We start from the raw sequence: 19,572 nt of genomic DNA on the forward strand, positions 1-19,572 counted from the left end.
CAGTGCCAGTTGTTTATATGGGACTCATTTAGATCAGTCACAGGTTGCTGTCATCCTCAGAGTTGTGTAGTAAAGTACAAGTTGCTGAGTTAAACGTCAACTGGAAACTAGGTAAGTTAGGACAAATATGTCTAACTACAGTAGGAGACGCTCTTCCATTAAAATTTCACATGGATTGGGATGCAAATGGGCCATTGTATTTCTTTTTAAACAAATAAGGATGAGTTTCTAGCAGCACAGTGACCCTGGTCAAACCTCTAGCCTCTGGGCTCTGGAAGGGCCAGGGCTCCTGCTAACTATTATGCAGAGACTTCATGGCCACAACTGAGATAGAATGGAGTTTGGTGTGAGGACTAACTGTACATACTGTAAGGAACTGGGAAACATGTATGAAGCCTCAGCAGGTCTGAACCTCTGAACAACTGGGGACAGAGACACTAACTGAAATACCTGGATTCTTTTACATGGCCAGTGTCTAGCTGTTCTGGAGAAAAGGACAGTGTTGTCCTAATATGTACCTCTGGGCTACTTGCAGCAGACTCACCAGCTCCCTTAGGGAAATATGCAGGGTCTGTGGCCTCACAGGAGACTGACCTACTGAGTCAGAAGCCCTAAGGGCAGACCTGGTGATTCCACCGTGTACTGGCTCTGGACTAGTATGAGTCCTGGTATCTAACCACATCCTGTGTGTTTCAGTAAGGTGAGTTGAAGAAACCTCCCACAGCAAATACTAGACAGCTTGTTTTATCAGGTTGTAAGGGTGATTAATAAAAAGGAGGGTCTTCAAATGCTTGGCTAGAATGAGAAACCAGGAAAATAGATACTGTTCATTAAGCTTTAATTAGTAGGTAAATTGTGCACGAGGAAGAGAGTCCAAGTGTTACTACAAGTAATTAATGTGCTGCTGTTCTCTATAGCCAGCCTATGATTGGAGCCACCTAAGCTGCAGTCTTTACCAAGCACAAAGATCCCAGAAATGCTGGCTGCTAATTACTTTGTTGAATCTCCAACTGCACTAAAAGAAATGGATGTATTCTGTTCTCTCTGATGACTCAAGCAGAGGGAGAAGATAGAGTAGTTCAAACCATGATGAATTAAGCCTCGAGGATTCAGAGAGGACAATCATTCTTTCTGTTCACTTAACGATTGTGAATACTGTCTCCAAGTTTGGAATGTAAATGTGACCAGACATTGTCTGATTACAAAATAGCCCACCCAGCGCCTGTTCCAAACTGCTCTTGAGGTAGCTGATGTCCTGACCTTGATGGATCTGAGGTCTAGGGACTTGATTCTTGCCTAAATCACTCCTCAGGTTTTTTGAGGCTCCAGTCTTAGCCATGTAGTGGTAGCCAAGCACCCCTCCTGAAACAGAGCTTCCTTAGGTTGGGCCAGTCCCCACACCCTGCTCCACGGGGTTCCCACTTTCTCCTGTCTGAGCTTATTGGCCAGCTGCAGACTATGGGTTTGACCATCTCTATGCGTCTCAGATGGTGAGGACAGTGAGGCACAAATCCTTGTGTAGAGCCATGTCCATCTGACACATTCATAGTAGCTGGGATGCTGTCACACCTGCTTGAAATTGCACACTAAAGGCAAGAGATCTTGGAGCCTGAGCCAGCAGGGCACAGAGACTCTGATCTCCTGAGAGAGCCTATCCTCCATGGAAGTGCAAAAAAAAAATCCAATTTTAATAAAATATTAGAAGCTTTCATCACCACCGTTGTAGCAACTAGTGCTCACTGTATGCTTACTCACTTCTGATTAGTGGTCCAGGGGCTTGCCTGTGTTATCTCACTCTAAACTCATGAGGCAGTATGGGTATCTGCATTCTGCTCTGAGTTATAGATATAGAGACAACTAACTCGTCTGAGACCACTGGAACAGCTCACTTCAAATTATTGTTTTTTAAGTCCTGAACATGAAACTCAGGGCCTTACATGTGTTAGCCAAGCACTCTATCGCTGGGCATACCCCAAACCTCAAGTTTGCTTTTCCTTTTAAGAATCAAGTGAAATAGAGTCACCATCCATCAAATAAATATCCCCTTGGTGCTAAGATGGGGTGCACCCAGGTCCCCCATGGGTTTCTATGTGCCTTCCTATAAGGAGGTAGACATCTCAAAGGTGTGCAAATAACTAGAGAATGCCCTGTTTGTTTTTAGACTGAAAGACATTTGAACCATTATTGGAATTTCACTGAATTCCCATTTGCCAGTTTTGCATATTAGATCCAATGGCGTTACAAGTCCTTTGCAAATGATTAGGAAATTTCAGATCACATTGTCCAGAAGAGGTCAGAGTACCCAAGGCAGCCCTTTACAAACATGGGGGATAGTGGCAATGAGACCGAGGAGCCCTTTGTTTATTTATCTTAGCCTAGAGCCTCTTGGGGCTAAAGCAGTGGCTACAGTTCCTCATGTTGTGGTGATCCCCAACCATAAAATTATTTTTATTTCTACTCCATAACCATGTTTTTGCCACTGTTATGAATCTTAATGTAAATATCTGACATGCAGGATATCCGATATCAAATCCCCAATAGGGTTTCAATGCACAGGTTAAGAACTACTGGGTTAAAAAGAATCCAGAGTGTTTTTAGAAACACTTAGCATGGTACTAGAAAAGTGGAAAGAAGTCAAGTGTCCATCAGAGGCTGAAGAAGAGTATTGTTCAGCCACAAATAGAGTAGAATCCTGTTTCCGGCTTCTCCATCAATAGACTACAAAGCTTTGTGTTGGGGAAAGAAGACAGACAGAAACGACAAATATTGTGTGATTCTGTGTCTATGAAATGCTTAAATGGACAAATCCATAAAGGCAGGAGAGAGATGGAGTGAATTGAAAATTCAGGTGTGAGCATAGCTTGTAATCATGGCACTCAAGGGTCTCAGGTAGGAGGACTGTGAGTTTGAGGCCAGGACCCTGCCCCCCTAAAAGAGGAAAAACAAAAAGAATGTGGATATGAATATTATGGTATGTGAATTGTAGCTCAATAAAAACAAGTAAACAAAAAGCAAAAGAATGAAAATGAGAACGCAACATTTTTCTTATCAAATCCATTTCCCTTGGGAGTAAGGATCTGGGCTGAGCAGAGACTGAGCCTAGATCTTAGCCTAGTCTTCTCTACTAGCACTGGCACAGCCGTGGGCAAGTGCTTTCATCACTCTAGATACTGCTTTTACTATCTATTGTTCTTGGAGGAAAAGACATACCCAGAAAGTGTTATAAATTATAAATGCTTATTTAAAACTGCATTTATGACCTGGGAATATAGCTGGGCAGTGAGCTTGTCCAGTGTGCTGGAAGTTCTAAGTTCAATTAGTACTAAAACAAGCAAACGAACGAGTTAACTAACCATAGGCAAGGCTTTTTACAGGGCTTAAGTGAACAGAGATCCTGGAGGCTTGCTGAAATACCATTTTCCACCACAGTCAACCCAGACCTGAGAAACGCCACTTTTTCCTGAACAAAAAGTGCCCATTGGCTCTTACATTCCCAGGAGAAGGTCCCATGCCCCCCCCCCTTTGGGATTCTTTGTGTTAATAGTTTTTCAAGTCTCTGTGTTTCTGTCTACCCCCAGTTATAAAGACTTCTAAGCAGGCTTTACATACTTTTAAAAATGCTGTTAGAGTTTAAAAATCATACACTTTGCACTGTACCTCACAAAGGAGTCACAATTTAAATGCTCCAAAGCCATTAAATGTATTGTACATGAGATTTGTTCTACTTACCCCTGCAAACAGGCCCCCAGCTCTCTCCCTCCTGTGTTCATATGACAGTTTTGATAGCCATGCCTTTTCCTTACTATTGACGTGATCTGAGTCTGTATTTAGCTAGTTCATAAAGATAACAATTAATTCAAGTAGAAACAATTCTTTCTCCCGTGATTATTAAAATATTTGTCTGTTGGTGTTGAAAATCAAAGCACCAGGAAGTCATGGTCAAATAGTGTCCAAACAGTGGTCAGGGGCCAGGCTTGCTCTCCTGCTCACTCCTCAGTCTCTAAAAATTCCAGCCCGCTTTCAAGGCTAGCTTCCAGCGTCAGGGACTCAGGGACTGCCAGCTTCAGTGCTACTTCAGCTCTATAATCCTCAGACTGGAGCATAATTGCCTGACAGCCCGCAACAACCTTCCAGAAGGAAGAGAGTAGTGTCTGCAGCCCCTACATAGCTGCTTTCCATTTTTCTTCCATTCTATTCTGTTTAATGAATTCAAAATCCGCTCATGATCCCGCAAGTGAAAGGATCTGAATTATCACAGAATCATATGTTATGTCGAGTCTAACGTCGATCCTACATAGCCTATGAAGTGGACAGGCGTTGAGTTGTTAACCTCTTACCCAGACGCACAGTAGGGCACGGAGCACAGCAGTTCCTTTATGGAAAAGACTGGCTGAGTCTGGCACTGCCAGCGCGCACTGGCCAGGCTGCAGCCGGGAAGCAAACAATGAAACGTGAAAAAGCTCCTGGAGGGAGGTGGTGATTTCTCCTGAGCCCGGTCTCAGTATTCTCAGTAGTGAGCCAGGGTGGGGATGGGGGTTTTTCTTCTAGCTAGAAGACGCGTTTTTTCTTTTGAGCATTTGAGCTAGATAAAGTGTAAGATTTTAATTACTTGCATTGCTTGTTTCTCCGTTGAATGTCTTTAAATGTGCTGAAATCTGGTGTGAAACTTGACCCAGCTGGTACCCGTAACCACCCACAAGCCCAGGGTAAGGGCTTGCGATGTCCACATGGATGCATTCCTGGCCCTCAGCCTCGCGGAGGTCAGAAAGCTGGTCTGCACAGCGAGTTCCAGGTGTTACCTCAGTTTTTTTTTTCTTTTTCCTCCAAGACTCCCTAACATGATCAATAACTTTTAGTAGTGAGCTGAAGTTCATTTCCTTGACCAGGTTTTTGGAGCGTTCCAGTGTTTGAAAGGCGATGTGTCCGAACCTCAACATTCTGGTCCCCTTTGGCGGCTCATTGCAAGGTTCCACGGACGCCTTGGGTGCCTGGACTTATGGAGAAGGAGACCCATGGTGTGAAAGTGCAGCCCAAAAAGGGAGGGATTGGAAAGAGAGTCCCCATCTAGGAATGGGAAAGACAGAGGGTCTAGCGAAAGTTCTACCTTGGTTTGGGGGCTGCGGATGAGGCTGCAGCTTTTTTGCCTCAGGCTGGGTTCCCCTGCAACAGGTTTGCAGCTAGAGTGCCGCTGGCCTGTCGCCTGTTCAACTGTCAGATACCCCAATAGGAAGCAGGGAGCCTTGAGAAGGGGAGAGAAGAGAAGCCTGCCTGGTTCTCCCTGAGTTGCTTCAAAGAGCAGAAGCCCAAGAGAGAGGCTTCCTTGCCAAGGTTTACATTTACCCAAAGCAGGATGTAGGTAACTGAAAGGGTAAGAGGTACCGCTCCTGACCAACCTTCCTAAAGCTGGGGTCTCAGCGGCCGGCCACTTTTCGCTCTCTCCTGTTCCGGAGGTGCAGACCTGGTCCCGGCTTCCAGAGTATAAAGCACATAGTACATTTCCCCACGGAGAGTTGTAAGTCCCGGGAGGACCAGGAGTCTATATGCTGCAGCAGCCAAGGGTACAGACCCGCTCCTGGTATGACTGGACCCTGCATTTCTCACCAGATATAGAAAGCTATGGACAGGCTAGAGCATGGGGGATGGGATAGATCTACAAAGGAGTCTGTAGAGACAAGGATATGGGGGGCTTAAAGGGTTACTGGCAGCCCCCTACACCTTTGGGGGCGGGATGCAGACTTTGGGGCTGGCCGCTAGAGCCCCCAAAGCATTTCATGAGCCCACTCTGCAAGCTACATTTCTTTTACAGGTATTTGTGTTGGAGAAAGAGAACTTGCTAGAAATGGATGCTTAGGGACTCTGAGCTAGTCACGAAGCAAAGGTTCCTGAGGGATTCAGAGGGGGCTGACTAGAGAGGAGGGGAAGCACAAACAAGGTAGTCGGAAGCAAGCTGACACCACGCTGTGGATTTGTCCAAGGCAAGGTGGTGACTAAGGGGGGGGTGTGTGTGGAGGTGGTCAAAGAGCTCTGATTGGTCAAGGGGAGTGGTTAGGGGTGGGGCTAGCCACCCCTCGAGGCTTTAAAAGCTCACCGGAGAGGGGCGGGGAGCTGTCATTTGCTCTCTGAGCCTCAGAGAGTGCGCCACGCTTTCCAGGAGCTCCTGAAGCTCCTGGTGACGGAGCAGGTATTAGCGGTTTGGACTCACTGAAGATCCTGAGCTTGCCTGGGAGGAATGGCCACGGTCCCCAAGAGCAACATGGGACCTACAAAGGCGGTTCCCACCCCATTCGGCTGCATTGGCTGTAAGCTGCCAAAGCCCGACTACCCGCCAGCTCTAATCATCTTCATGTTCTGCGCAATGGTCATCACCGTCGTTGTAGACCTGATCGGGAACTCCATGGTCATTTTGGCTGTGACCAAGAACAAGAAGCTCCGAAATTCTGGTAAGCCGCCCTTATTTTCCCTACCTCGTGAACAGCAAGTTTGCAATCCCCTCTCCCAAATTCTCCCAAGCCTGGGGGTCGGTGGGGGTGAAGTTACGCCGGGTTCCCCTAAACTTCGAGATTCACAGTGCTGGGGGAGCTCAGGAAATTAGCGTGGGGCAGCTGAATACAAAGCCCAGGTTTATAGGGTGCGTGTCAGTCCACTGACTCCTGTCCCGTCGGAGACCGGGCACGGAGGAAGTCGCCACAGGAACGGTGTTTGGCTGCCACCTTGGGACAGTCGGCCGAACTGGACATCGGAGGGCGGCCCCGCAGCGGAGGCAGTGCGGGCCGGCCGAACTGTTTCCAAGAGAGCAGCGCGGTTCCCACCCGCTTTGGGAAGTTAAGTTCGCTGGCGGCCGCGGCGGCGCTCCTGGGAGCGCAACGCCGTGGCCGCCTCCAAGTGCCGCGGATCGCCGCTCGCCGCCGCCCCAAGACTTCCGGATCGCTCCCCAGCAGCGGAGTGCAGACCCCACGCCCGAGTGTCTAGCAGAGAGGTCTGAGCCTGCGGGAGCCGAGCTTCGTCTGCCCGTCCCACGCGAGCGGCTGGAACGGGCGAGCGGCGGGCGGCCGGCAAGGACGCTGCAGGCGGTGGCGGCGGCGAAGGCGGCGGCAGTGGACGTTCGGGGGTCTGTACTGGGGTGTCCGGGGGACGGGCGCAGGAGCTGAGTGCGGCGGCGGGCGGGTGGAAGGAAAGGCAGAACCAGGTAGGAATGGTGCTGGGGACAGCAAGAGAGTTCCAGGGGAGGCAAGGGGCTCCAACTGCAAAGCGCTAGGACTTGGAACAGCAAGCCCTACTCCCCTAGTCTCCAGCCCGGTCCGATCCGAGGGGAATAGCGCGGGAAGGAGCTAGGCACAGAGCCTTGTGCAGGGTTGGGCTGGGGAAGGCGTGTGTGTATAAAGGGTTTTCAGGGTGGGCGGGAGAAGGCTGTGGATAAGGGGAGAAAGGGTGAAGTAGTCCCTAACACCTCTCTCTGCCTGGGAGAGGGTAGGGTGATGGCGCCTTGGGTCTTCTTTTCCAAGATTTCAGTGGCTTGGGAGAGTGTTCAGATCTGGGAGGACTGAAAATAACGTAGCCTGGGGCTGGGGAATGAGCCACTGCGCAATGTCCTAGTGAATTGCTTGGTGGGGACAAGTTTAAAAACTCAGCAACAGACTCAGTCCTTAAAATTTTTCTTTCAAACTATGTTGAGTGCTTCTGTTTTCTTCCTTGTAACCCAGAGTTCTGCAGCGGAGCCTTGGACCTTACCTTTCACTCTTGCTAAGGTGCCCAAGGGCAGATCCACGGAGACGGACAGTTACCCGGGGAGCTCACTCTTTCTCCTCTCCTCTTCTTTCTTTTCTCCTTTTTTCTGAAGTGCAAATAAAAAGTTTCTGTGGTTGTTGTGGGTTTATTTTTAAGATGTGTGACCTTTCTTTCCTATTTTTCTTTAGGAAATTCATTACTTTGAGGGAAAACCCTGAAAAGAACCCCCTTTTTTTGCCAAAAGCACGGAGGGCAAGTCTTGGTGTCCTTTAGAAAGCCCTCATTTTCTCCCAGCCTGGACAAATTGCAGTATTTTGCCAAACCAAAGCTAATTAGCAAGGAGGTGTTTCCAAATAAAGAGGGCCCTGCCCTTGCACTTGGCCTCTTTCGTCTAGGTTTTATAAAAGGTTTTTTTAAATGTTGCTACTGTTCTTTGAATGGGGCAGGGCAGGAGGCAGAGTTTCCCCACAGCTGCTGTCCTCTTCAGCCTGGCAGGCTCCTGTGCTCAAGAGAGGGGTCTGTGCAGGGTGCTTTGTGTGAGGCCAGAGGTGATTCTCATACTTGCAGAGATTTCTCCTTTCCCCTTGTCTCCTTCTTTTGACCCCTGCTTTGATAGAACAGGGTTTCTGCCCTCTTCTTCGGTTTACTCTGAAGGTAGCTGGGGAGTGGTAAGTATTTCACCTGGTTGTCAGATATTAATGTTTAATTTCCTTGAACAAGTCCCGAAGGCCTTCTCAGGATAGTGTCTTTTGGTAGGTCTTCCTTCTTAAGGAAGAGTCACCCTCCTCATCGGTGTGTTAATTGTATTTCTGGACTCCATCTAGCTCCCTCTCCCACTCTCCCTTCCCCACCTCTTCCAGTGTGGAAAATGTGGCGCAGTTGTATTTCTTTAAAATGGCGTCAGCAGGACTCCACCCCCACCCCTGGCTGTTTATGTGCTCTCATATCTTTCTCAGATGACACCGAAAACAAACAAAAAACCAGTGGCAAGCACAGGTATCCTAAACTTGCTTTGTATCAGAGTCACCTGGGACTTGCTTGTAAATAAGAAAGAAGAGGAAAGAAAGAAAACTGGCATTCTTCAAAAGATTTCTAAGTTATTGCCCATCCAGTTGGCTGTTTCCTCCACCTTTTTTGAAAGGTGGCTATTCAAATATTAACCACTGATTTCTCTCTCTCCCTCTTTTTCTTCTCCTTATGTTTTCCAGGCAACATCTTTGTGGCCAGCCTCTCTGTGGCAGACATGCTGGTGGCCATCTACCCCTACCCTTTGATGCTGTATGCCATGTCAGTTGGGGGATGGGATCTGAGTCAGTTCCAGTGCCAGATGGTCGGGTTGGTCACAGGACTGAGTGTAGTCGGTTCCATCTTCAACATTACTGCCATTGCCATCAACCGTTACTGCTACATCTGCCACAGCCTCCAATACAAGCGGATCTTCAGCCTGCGCAACACTTGCATCTATCTGGTCGTTACCTGGGTCATGACTGTCCTGGCTGTCCTGCCTAACATGTACATTGGCACCATTGAGTATGACCCTCGCACCTACACCTGCATCTTCAACTATGTGAACAATCCTGCCTTTACCGTGACCATTGTCTGCATCCACTTCGTCCTCCCTCTCATCATAGTTGGTTATTGCTACACGAAAATCTGGATCAAAGTGCTGGCAGCCCGTGACCCAGCTGGACAGAATCCTGACAACCAGTTTGCTGAGGTTCGAAATTTTCTAACCATGTTTGTGATCTTCCTCCTTTTTGCAGTGTGCTGGTGCCCTGTCAATGTGCTCACTGTGTTGGTGGCTGTCATTCCAAAGGAAATGGCAGGCAAGATCCCCAACTGGCTTTATCTTGCAGCCTACTGCATAGCCTACTTCAACAGCTGCCTCAACGCCATCATCTACGGTATCCTCAATGAGAGTTTCCGAAGAGAATACTGGACCATCTTCCATGCTATGCGGCACCCTATCCTGTTCATCTCTCACCTCATCAGTGATATTCGGGAGACTTGGGAGACCCGAGCTCTCACTCGTGCCCGTGTCCGTGCCCGTGATCAAGTCCGAGAGCAAGATCGTGCTCGTGCCTGTGTCGCTGTGGAGGGGACCCCAAGGAACGTCCGGAATGTTCTACTGCCTGGTGATGCATCAGCATCCCACTCTGATCGTGCATCTGTCCGTCCCAAGCCCCAAACCAGATCTACTTCTGTCTACCGCAAACCTGCCTCTATCCACCACAAGTCTATTTCTGGCCACCCCAAGTCTGCCTCTGTCTACCCTAAGCCAGCTTCCTCTGCCCATTGCAAGCCTGCCTCTGTCCATTTCAAACCCGCCTCTGTTCATTTCAAGGGTGACTCTGTCTATTTCAAGGGAGACACTGTCCATTACAGGGCTGCTTCCAAACTTGTCACCAGTCACCGTATCTCTGCTGGCCCTTCCACCAGTCACCCTACATCCATGGCTGGCTACATTAAATCTGGTACCAGCCACCCTGCCACCACCACTGTTGACTATCTCGAACCTGCCACCACCAGCCACTCTGTGTTCACTGCTGTCGACCTTCCTGAGGTCTCAGCGTCCCATTGCCTTGAGATGACCAGCACTGGCCACCTCAGAGCTGACATTTCTGCCTCTGTCCTTCCTTCTGTACCCCTCGAGCTTGCTGCCACCCCTCCTGATACCACTGCAATCCCCATTGCCTCTGGTGATTACCGCAAGGTCGTGCTTATTGATGATGATTCTGATGATTCTGATTGCTCTGATGAGATGGCTGTGTGAAAAGTGTCGATTTCAGTTTCCCCTGCTTATGCAGTCTGGAGTGAGATACCTCCATTGCACGTACACACTGACTGACACACACAGACACGGACCCACAGACACAGTGGAAGTTCCATCTACCTTTCAGACATATTCCTCTTTGGCATCCTGTAGTCTTGAAAGTGTGTGTATATTCTTGCTATCTTAGAGATCAAATTACCAAGTGTGATGTCTGTGGTTCTGAGGTCTTAAGCCTCACTGTCCCCCTTTCCTGATTTTTCTCTGCCTCCTGCTTTCTTCTCCCATTCCCAGGGGTGGGGGAGGAGTGCATGCGCACTGGTCAAGGCTGTCTTGGTGGTTAGCTCTGTAATGTGACTGTGACCACGCAGCTTTATGTTGTGTGTAATCTGTGTTGTACCTTTAATGGCAGTCAAAAAAGAATTTATGATGAAATACAAACACTTGAAATTTGCTTTTTAAGATTCAGTGACAAAATACGACCTCCCTATTTGAAGAACAAAATTAGATAAGTTCTTATTAAAGTTCATTTTAATGCCTGTCAGACCAAGTTGATTCTATTTTGTGTAAATTTAAACATTGGTGCCGATTTGTATATATTTGGTTGCAAAAGATGAGACATTTTGACCCTCTTTTTGGTCATCTGAGTTTTTCAAGCATTGATCAGCACATTCTTTTATTTCCACAGTAATTTCTTATGATTGGTAGCCCCAAAGAGTGTCAATTACAGTTATGTTTGCAATATTATAATTCATAATCACTCTTTTAATCACCATCAGTTTTTTACATCTTTTCATTCAGAAGGAATTCGAAGTAACCACTGATAGCTAGAAGCAAATGGAGTATTAAGACTCCTTGTCTTTGTGACCTTCCTGGTTGGGGGCAGGAGACAAGCAAGAAGAGATGCTAGCACCAGTAAGTCTGATCATGCTTGGTTCAGTGACACGATGTGAAGCATTTGGTCTCACGTCAACCCAGACAGTGATTTTCCTTTAGAATTCAAGAACAAACTGCCATTTAAATGAAATTTCAATTGCTAATTCAAATTGACACTTCAATCAAAGTTTACTGTACAAAGCCTCTAAGGAAAACCTGAGATGTATCATACTGCCTTAATTTGATTCTGCATTTGTGGTAGCAGTTAAATAAAAGTGGTTCTGTGGCTTTAGTTCTGTGATTCTTTCTTCCTTTGCTTGCTTAGGGAGGGAATGGTGTGTGGGGTGTCCGTGGAAGAGTGTTGGCCTGGGGGAGCAAGAAGACTTGGTTGCAAACTCCATCTGCCACAAGCCTGCAGCATCTGGGACCTCTCTCACCTCAGTTATTTTAATTAGCAAACCTTGGGGCAGCAGGGTTGGGGGCACACTGGAGGAGGTGGAGGTAGGGAGGCACATGGACATCATAGTTTTCTTCTCGTGGGCTGCTATTTTCCCTGTAGAAGGAGTAAAGCTAGCTCTCAATTGTGACCTAGAAATGTGTGTGTGTGTGTGTGTGTGTGTGTGTGTGTATAAGAGGTAGTGCCACTGCATGCATGTGGATGTCAGAGGGTAACTCCTAATATGTGGGTTCTAGGGATCAAACTCAGGTCAACAGGATTGGAAGCAGGTGCATTCTCTCTCTGAGTGATATTACCAGACCAGCTTTTTTGTTTTTATAAAGATATGCCAGTTTAACACATGCACATATGATGGATATACAGAGTACTGCACATTCATTTGGTCTATTCAGACTTTGGCAGGCTGGGCTCATCTTAGGTATCGATCCCCAACTTTTAGTGGACCTAACTCCCCACTAGTCTGGCAGGACTCTTGGTCTTAAGGCTCTGTACCTTGCATCCTCACTGAGTGCAAAATTCCTGTCAAGTGTTTCTGGTTGTCTGAAATGGATGTTTACTTTACATAAGTGCTTACAGACTGGCCTAGAGTCAGTCTTCAACCCTCCTACACATACCCCACCCCCATCTTGCCAAAGGAGATGGGAACTATGAGAGACTGAGAAGCGTCCAAACTAAAGGTACTGTGGCCTGACGCTCTTAGCTGCTATCCTCCGGGCACTTACCGGGTGCCAGATTCCAAGAGGAAATGAAGGGGTAAATCCTTATTACCACAAACCTTCAAAATTTGACCTCAAGTGTGCCCAGCCTTAGCTTCAGCTGGGCTGATGGGTGTAGGAAAGTGAAATCCCAGCTCAGCAGGCTGGCCTGTCCTTTGAATAATCACTCCCAGAAAGCAAATCCGTACACCGCAAGCCCAAAAGAAGTATTCCTTCTTCCCTTCTTGTGTTCTCCGGAGTCCTGAACTCCCCAGTCTGGCTTGCCACGCCCACCTAGCTCCTGCTAGGTGTAAAGCTGATTCTCTTCTTTCAAATGCACGGGGTTTCATTGTTTTGCTGGGACTATGCATATGCATGCTTTGGGATTCCCCAGCCTCCCTACCCTCAACACAGGGCCCCAAAGGGCTTCTCCTCAAGGAATTCTTGCAAGCTGACATTTTTATTTATTTCCATTTTGTTTGTGATATCATCTCACTATGTGGCTGGGCTGTCTTTGAACTTGAGATCCCAGTTCCCTCACCTAAGCCTCCTTGAATGCCAAGTGTAAGGGTTTTAGACACACATTACACTCAGCAGAAAGCATGCAACTTGTCCGTACCACATTTCTCCAGATGCTGATCTTTATGTTTGTATATAATGTATACAATGTGTACTGTAAAGTGACATCTTGGCAAATTTTTCCTTTGTGTTCACACAAAGAGTATAACAGCAACCCTGGCTTTCTTTCTATAGGCTCCTTTAACCCACTTTTGAGTAATTTACATTCATGTTGCCTATTGTAGAATTTTATTTAAATGGAAACAATGTATTTGTCTGGCCTTTAGTGATAAAGTGTGATAACCTATACACAGCAGAATTTTAACCATTTTAGTGTACAGGTCAGCGGCTTTAGCTGGATTCTGAATATTGTTCAATGACTGAAAATATTAATTTACATAAGCTCTCCATCTTCCCAAGCTGAAACTCTGTGTCTATGGTCCAGCCCACTAGTTTGGCCTAGACTTCACATTAACACAACACACAGGCTTCAGAGCCTAACTTCCTAATATTGAACATGCTTTTGGAGAAACTAAGAAAAAAATTAATAAAAGATGTATGATTGATATGTAAGGGGGATAAGAAAACACACCATGAAATGCTCAGCTTAACCTGAAGAAGGCAGGAAAAGAGTAGAAGAATTAGCACAAAACCAAAGCACCATAACGACTCTGATAGAATTGTAAAAATGGGTTTGTAGACGCACCAGAGATTCCTGCTGCCTACTACAGCACTCAGGAGACCGGGGTAGTAGGATTGCTGTGGTAAACTGGCCTAGGAAGTGAGTTCCCAAGTAGCTTGAGCTACAATGTAAGAAGACTGTGTTTAAAATTTTAAAAAAGTCAACCCAATGACAGATTAAGAAAACAAGAGTCACATATGTTCTCTATAAAAAACACATTAACATCATTTATAAAGACCCAGTCAGATTAGAAATAAAGGGGTAGAAAAAGACCCACCATGCTATTGCTAACTGAAAGAAAACTGCCAACACCCATAACAGTTTCAGACAAGAAAAATCATTAGGTGTGAAGAACAGCATTGTATAATAACAGGAATCAATAATAATCCTTAAAATTGATGCTTCAAAAAGCACACTGTCAAAATATGGGAATTAAAAACTGACTGGTAGAACTGCAAGGAGGAAGAACCAAATTCAAAAACTATAATTGATGACTTCAACAGCCCTGTATCAGTAGCTGACAGATTCATCAGCTGAGAGATCAGATCTGGAAGGATGTGGTGGGAATGAGCAGTGCTGTCAGTCAAGTGTATGTAACTGACACTTCTGTAGTACTTCCTCCAATGAAGGCAGAATACATCCTTTGGAAGCTCATGTGTCAGATACACGATTATGTTCTTGGTGAAGAAAATATACCTTAATGAGTTTAAAGGAAAACAAATGATTGATAAGTGTCGTCTGAAATCACGATGAAGTTACAGTAGAAATCAATAACAGAAAGATAGACAGAAAGCCCAAAAACTACCTGGAGATTAAGCAATGTGAAAATAATTCACAGACAAAAAGTCTTTTTTTTTTTTTTTTTCTGAGACAGGGTTTCTGGCTGTCCTGATTTGTAGACCAGGCAGGCCTTAAACTTCGAGATCCTCCTGTCTCTGCCTTGCTAGTGCTGGGATTGAAGGTGTGCACCACCATCAACCAGCATCAAACAAAAAAGTCCTAATAGACTTTTTAAAGATATTTTGAAATATATGAAAAAATGCGAATACAACTGCAAAAGTTTGGAAGTACAGTGAAAGGCATACTTACAAAGAACTTTTCAGGTTTGCATATGTTTATTAGGAAATGAAATCAAAGATGAATAAGTTTCATAAGCCTAAAGTGGGCAGAAAAAAAGAATAAAAATAAAGTATAAATAAGTCTTATAGATAACCAGAAACTGGGAAATCAATTAAAATAATAAGTGTAGTTGACATAAGTTTCTAAGAAGTACAAGCATGAGACTTGTCAAAGCTTCTAAAAAGTAAAGGATTCTGCTCAGCTTAGTGGATGTCATGGTTAGTGTTGCTTGTCTAGTCGGCACGTTCCAGAGTCATTAGGAGAAAAACTTCGGGGCATAGCTGGGAGAGCTTATCCAGGTGAGGTTCGCCCCTGGCAAGCCTGCCTGTGAGCGATTATTTAGAGAAGGTTAACTGAGGTGTGCTTTTAGACTGAATGAAATGGAGAAAGCAAGCTGAGTGCCAGCCTTCCTCTCTGATTCCCCAGAGCACTAGCTGTGAACCCTTGCTGCATCTCCAGGAGAACGGTGGAACTCTGTAGCAGGCAGAAAGACAAAAACCCAAATGACAGGAAAATGTATTTTTTTTTTAAAGGAGGGCTATTATCTTGTTCCCAAAGAGGTACATTTCTGGCCCAATCCCTTTTTTAAAAAAATTAATTTTTTTATTGAAAATAGTTTTTTTTTCATAGACTAGATTCTGATTCCTTCCAGATCCCTCTACTTTCCCAAATCCACATTTCTTCTTGTTCTCTATTAGAAAACAAACAGGCATCTTAAAAATGATAAAATAAAAACCAGCAAACCTGAATAGAACAAAACAATCAAACGAACTGAAAAACAAAGAACCATTATGAGAAAAACAAACAAACAAACCCCCTATAAAATTACCATTGAGTTAAGTAATTTTGTGTTGCCCATCTACTGTTGGGCATGGGGCTTGGCCTTAAGAGTTCTTTGTAAAATTCAGGTGACAGCAGATGCTGGCTAGGATGTGAAGAAAGAGGAACACTCCTCCATTGTTGGTGGGATTGCAAGCTTGTACAACCACTCTGGAAATCAGTCTGGAGGTTCCTCAGAAAATTGGACATAGTACTACCGGAGGATCCCACAATACCTCTCCTGGGCATATATCCAGATGTCCCAACCGGTAAGAAGGACACATGCTCCAGTATGTTCATAGCAGCCTTATTTATAATAGCCAGAAGCTGGAAAGAACCCAGATGCCCCTCAACAGAGGAATGGATACAAAAAATGTGGTACATTTACACAATGGAGTACTACTCAGCTATTAAAAAGAATGAATTTATAAAATTCCTAGGCAAATGGTTGGACCTGGAGGGCATCATCCTGAGTGAGGTAACACAATCACAAAAGAACTCAAATGATATGTACTCACTAATAAGTGGATATTAGCCCAGAAACTTAGTCTATCTGAGATAAAAGAGACAATTTGTAAAACACATGAAACTGAAGAAGAACAAAGACCAAAGTGTGGACACTTTGCCCCTTCTTAGAATTGGGAACAAAACACCCATGGAAGGAGTTACAGAGACAAAGTTTGGAGCTGAGACAAAAGGATGGACCATCTAGAGACTGCCATATCCAGGGATCCATCCCATAATCAGCTTCCAAACGCTGACACCATTGCATACACTAGCAAGATTTTGCTGAAAGGACCCAGATATAGCTGTGTCTTGTGAGACTATGCCGGGGCCTAGCGAACACAGGAGTGGATGCTCACAGTCAGCTATTGGATGGATCACAGGGCCCCCAATGGAGAAGCTAGAGAAAGTATCCAAGGAGCTAAAGAGATCTGCAACCCTGTAGGTGCAACAACATTATGAACTAACCAGTACCCCGGAGCTCTTGNCTCTAGCTGCATATGNATCANAAGATGGCCTAGTCGGCCATCACTGGAAAGAGAGGCCCATTGGACTTGCAAACTTTATATGCCCCAGTACAGGGGAATGCCAGGGCCAAAAAATGGGAATGGGTGGGTAGGGAAGTAGTGGGGAGGGTATGGGGGACTTTTGGGATAGCATTGGAAATGTAATTGAGGAAAATACGTAATAAAAAATATTAAAAAAAGAGTTCTTTGTATACCCATCCAGTGAGACTCATTTGTAGAAAACTAAATTTTCATTTTCAAGCGGTTATCAGTTAGAGACAGTTTCTGGGTTAGGGATGTGGGCATTTGTCCACTTCCCCTCTAAGCACTGAGACCCATCTGGTGCAGACATGTGCATGTTCTGTGCATGCTGCCTCAGTCTCTGTGAGTTTATACATGCATCCATCCTGCTGTGATTAGAAGGCCTTGAGTCCTTGGTGTCCTTCATCTTTACACTCTGTCTCCTCAATGCTCCCTGAGCCCCGAGGGGAGGGATTTGGTGGAGACATCCCTTTGGGAGCTGAGTGTTGCATGATCTCTCATTCTCTTGTCTAGCATACTGTCTGGCAGTGGGTCTCTGTATTGGTTCCCATCTGATGCACAAGGAAGCTTCTCTGATCGTGGCTGAGCAAGGCATGGATTTATGAGGATAGCAGAAAGTTGTTAGGAGTTATCTGTTGCTATATTCCTTTAGCTGAACAGTAAGCACGATTTGGTTTTCTTCTATGTTCCTGGCCTATCTAGTAACAGATTCTTGGCCACTTGAGCATTGTCAGGAATGGAAGCTATTTCATGGAACGGGCCTATGTTCAGTCAGACATTGGTCGGGTACTCCCACAAGCTGTTTGCCACTACTGCTTAGTGCACTATTGTAGATCGAAGGGTTTGTAGCTGGGTCAGTGTGCAGAGTACCTTCCAGTGTCATGAACACGAGTCAGTATGGCTGAAGGCTCACCTCTTCCATGTTCAATGAGGTAGGTATGTAGGTGTCTTTAGCAATAGGGCCTTACCCCTGGTTTATGGAGGGCAACTAATAGCCTTGCCAAAAGCCTGTATTGTTTGGAGGGTCACGTGGGGCCCCCTTGGATAACAATTTGATTGGAGGTAACCCATTCTCAGAACTGGAGGCTTCATTTGCTGATAAGAGATGTCTAGTTGGGGCTGTCTCCCCATTATTTGACAATTTTATTTAGATTGTCCATGTATTCATATATTTTAGGAAGCTTCTACAGTATTAGGTTTCCATACTACCCCTCAAATGGTCTTTACTCCTAGCTGTCCTTCCAAATATTCCCCTTTTAACCCCTTTTTGCTCCCTCTCTCTCTGATCAAAAAGTTCCGTGACCTCTAGTAGAACAGACTCACAAAGATTCATACATAGAACCAGAGAGAGACTGGGGGGCGGGGGCTGTTAAAAGCAGCAGTGGTCCTCAGAAGGATGGTCAGGGCCTCAGAGATGAAATGCTCCTTGCCAAAAGATTTACGGTAGTGTGGCTTTGTGTCCAGTGAAAGTGCTCCTGAGACCTGATTGAATGTTGAGGGTGTTCATTACTCTGTTCATGAATCCATAGTGGGTCTTGCAGCTTAATGCCCTGTTAAGAGGTGAAGCCTGGTTTGATAAAGTTGGGTTCCCAGCTCTACCTTTAGGGTATGTTCCTTCCCTTTCCTCAGCTTCTCTCTTGCCTTCCTGACTGACGTGAGATGAATGATTTTCCTCAACTGAGCCCTCATACTTCAGTGTCCTCTGCCTCACTACCCACAGACTAGAAACAGCAGGACCCGGTGACCAGGAACGGAAAACCAAATCCTTTCCCTAGTAAAAGTTATTTTCCTAAACACTTTGTCACAGTGATAAAAGTGACAAATACAACAAACAATAGCTGATTTCAAGTGGAAAACTTGTGTTTAATAAAGCTATCTTTAGTTTTAACTGAGAGAAAGCATGTGATGCTTGTGTTTGCAGGACTGGCTTGTTTCACTTAGCATCTTAGATTTTCACAGAAAATCACTTTAGTTCAGTTCTGTAGATGGCTGGGCAAGTTTTTCTTACTTAGGAAACCAATACTTATTGTTTTTTTGATCAGATTAATAACAATTGCACAAATATATTTCCTATGATTCAAACTTAAAGTAAATGGGGATTTTTTTTGCGTGCTTTAACAGTATTGCTTTATGAACGTATGTGTTTGGCCTGCATGTCTGAGTACCATGTGAGTTCAGTGCAAGGATTGGAAAAGGTGTTGAACTGGAGTTATGGAGGATAGTGAGCTGCTATGTGGGTACTGGAAATTGAACTCTGGTCCTCTGAGAGACAGCCTGTGCTGCCAACCACTGAGAGCCACTCCAGCTCCAGGGATTCTTAAGCTAACACTCATTAAGTTTGTCCTCTAAAATCTTATTTAAACCCACATTTTCTAAGTGATCCATCATTACCATGGTAATGTATCTTAACATAACCATTTTGTAAATAAGATTTAACTAATTTCTTAGGTCTATAAAGTTGATAAAGACATGGACACAGAAGTAGAAACAGACATGTTGCTAAATTCTGAGTAAAATCTCTTATGTGATTGTTTCCATCTATAGATGGGATATCTATTTTAATCTACTAATTTTCCTCGCTATTATTATTCTTATTATTCTTATTATTCTTTATTTTATTTTATTTTTTTACAGCCCAGTCGTTATCCCTCTCCTGGTCTGCCCTCTGACTGTTCCTCATACCAATCCTCCCTAGCCTGCTGCCCCACCCTCACAGTCTCCAAGAGGATGTCCCCACCTCCACCCCCATCCCCACCCCATCATATCTCCTCATTCCCTGGGGCCACAAGTCTCTCCAGGGTTAGGTGCATTTTCTCTCA

General features: G+C 45.3%; 1 protein-coding gene across 2 annotated transcripts; it reads left to right on the forward strand.

Annotated features, from left to right (window-relative positions):
* Positions 1 to 6,104: 6,104 nt before the first annotated feature.
* Positions 6,105 to 11,663, forward strand: Gpr50 (G protein-coupled receptor 50). Of its 2 annotated transcripts, XM_021154022.1 has the most exons (3): positions 6,105 to 6,440; positions 8,934 to 9,442; positions 9,582 to 11,663. In XM_021154022.1, exons 1-3 carry the CDS (start codon positions 6,230 to 6,232, stop codon positions 9,591 to 9,593), a joined length of 732 nt encoding a protein of 243 aa, XP_021009681.1. In that variant the 5' UTR covers positions 6,105 to 6,229; the 3' UTR covers positions 9,594 to 11,663. The 2 variants fall into 2 exon arrangements, with proteins under 2 accessions (XP_021009681.1, XP_021009680.1); XM_021154021.1 differs by having other exon boundaries at positions 8,934 to 11,663.
* Positions 11,664 to 19,572: the final 7,909 nt, after the last annotated feature.

Source organism: Mus caroli, chromosome X (genome assembly GCF_900094665.2).
Source record: "Mus caroli chromosome X, CAROLI_EIJ_v1.1, whole genome shotgun sequence".
NCBI lineage: Eukaryota > Metazoa > Chordata > Mammalia > Rodentia > Muridae > Mus > Mus caroli.

What these genes read in the sequence shown, in the direction of transcription:
- Gpr50 (XM_021154021.1), top strand. Translation starts at nt 6,230, where the DNA reads ATGGCCACGGTCCCCAAGAGCAACATGGGACCTACAAAGGCGGTTCCC. An exon ending in CAAGAAGCTCCGAAATTCTG is followed by an intron (nt 6,441 to 8,933) that starts GTAAGCCGCCCT and finishes TATGTTTTCCAG; the next exon opens with GCAACATCTTTGTGGCCAGC.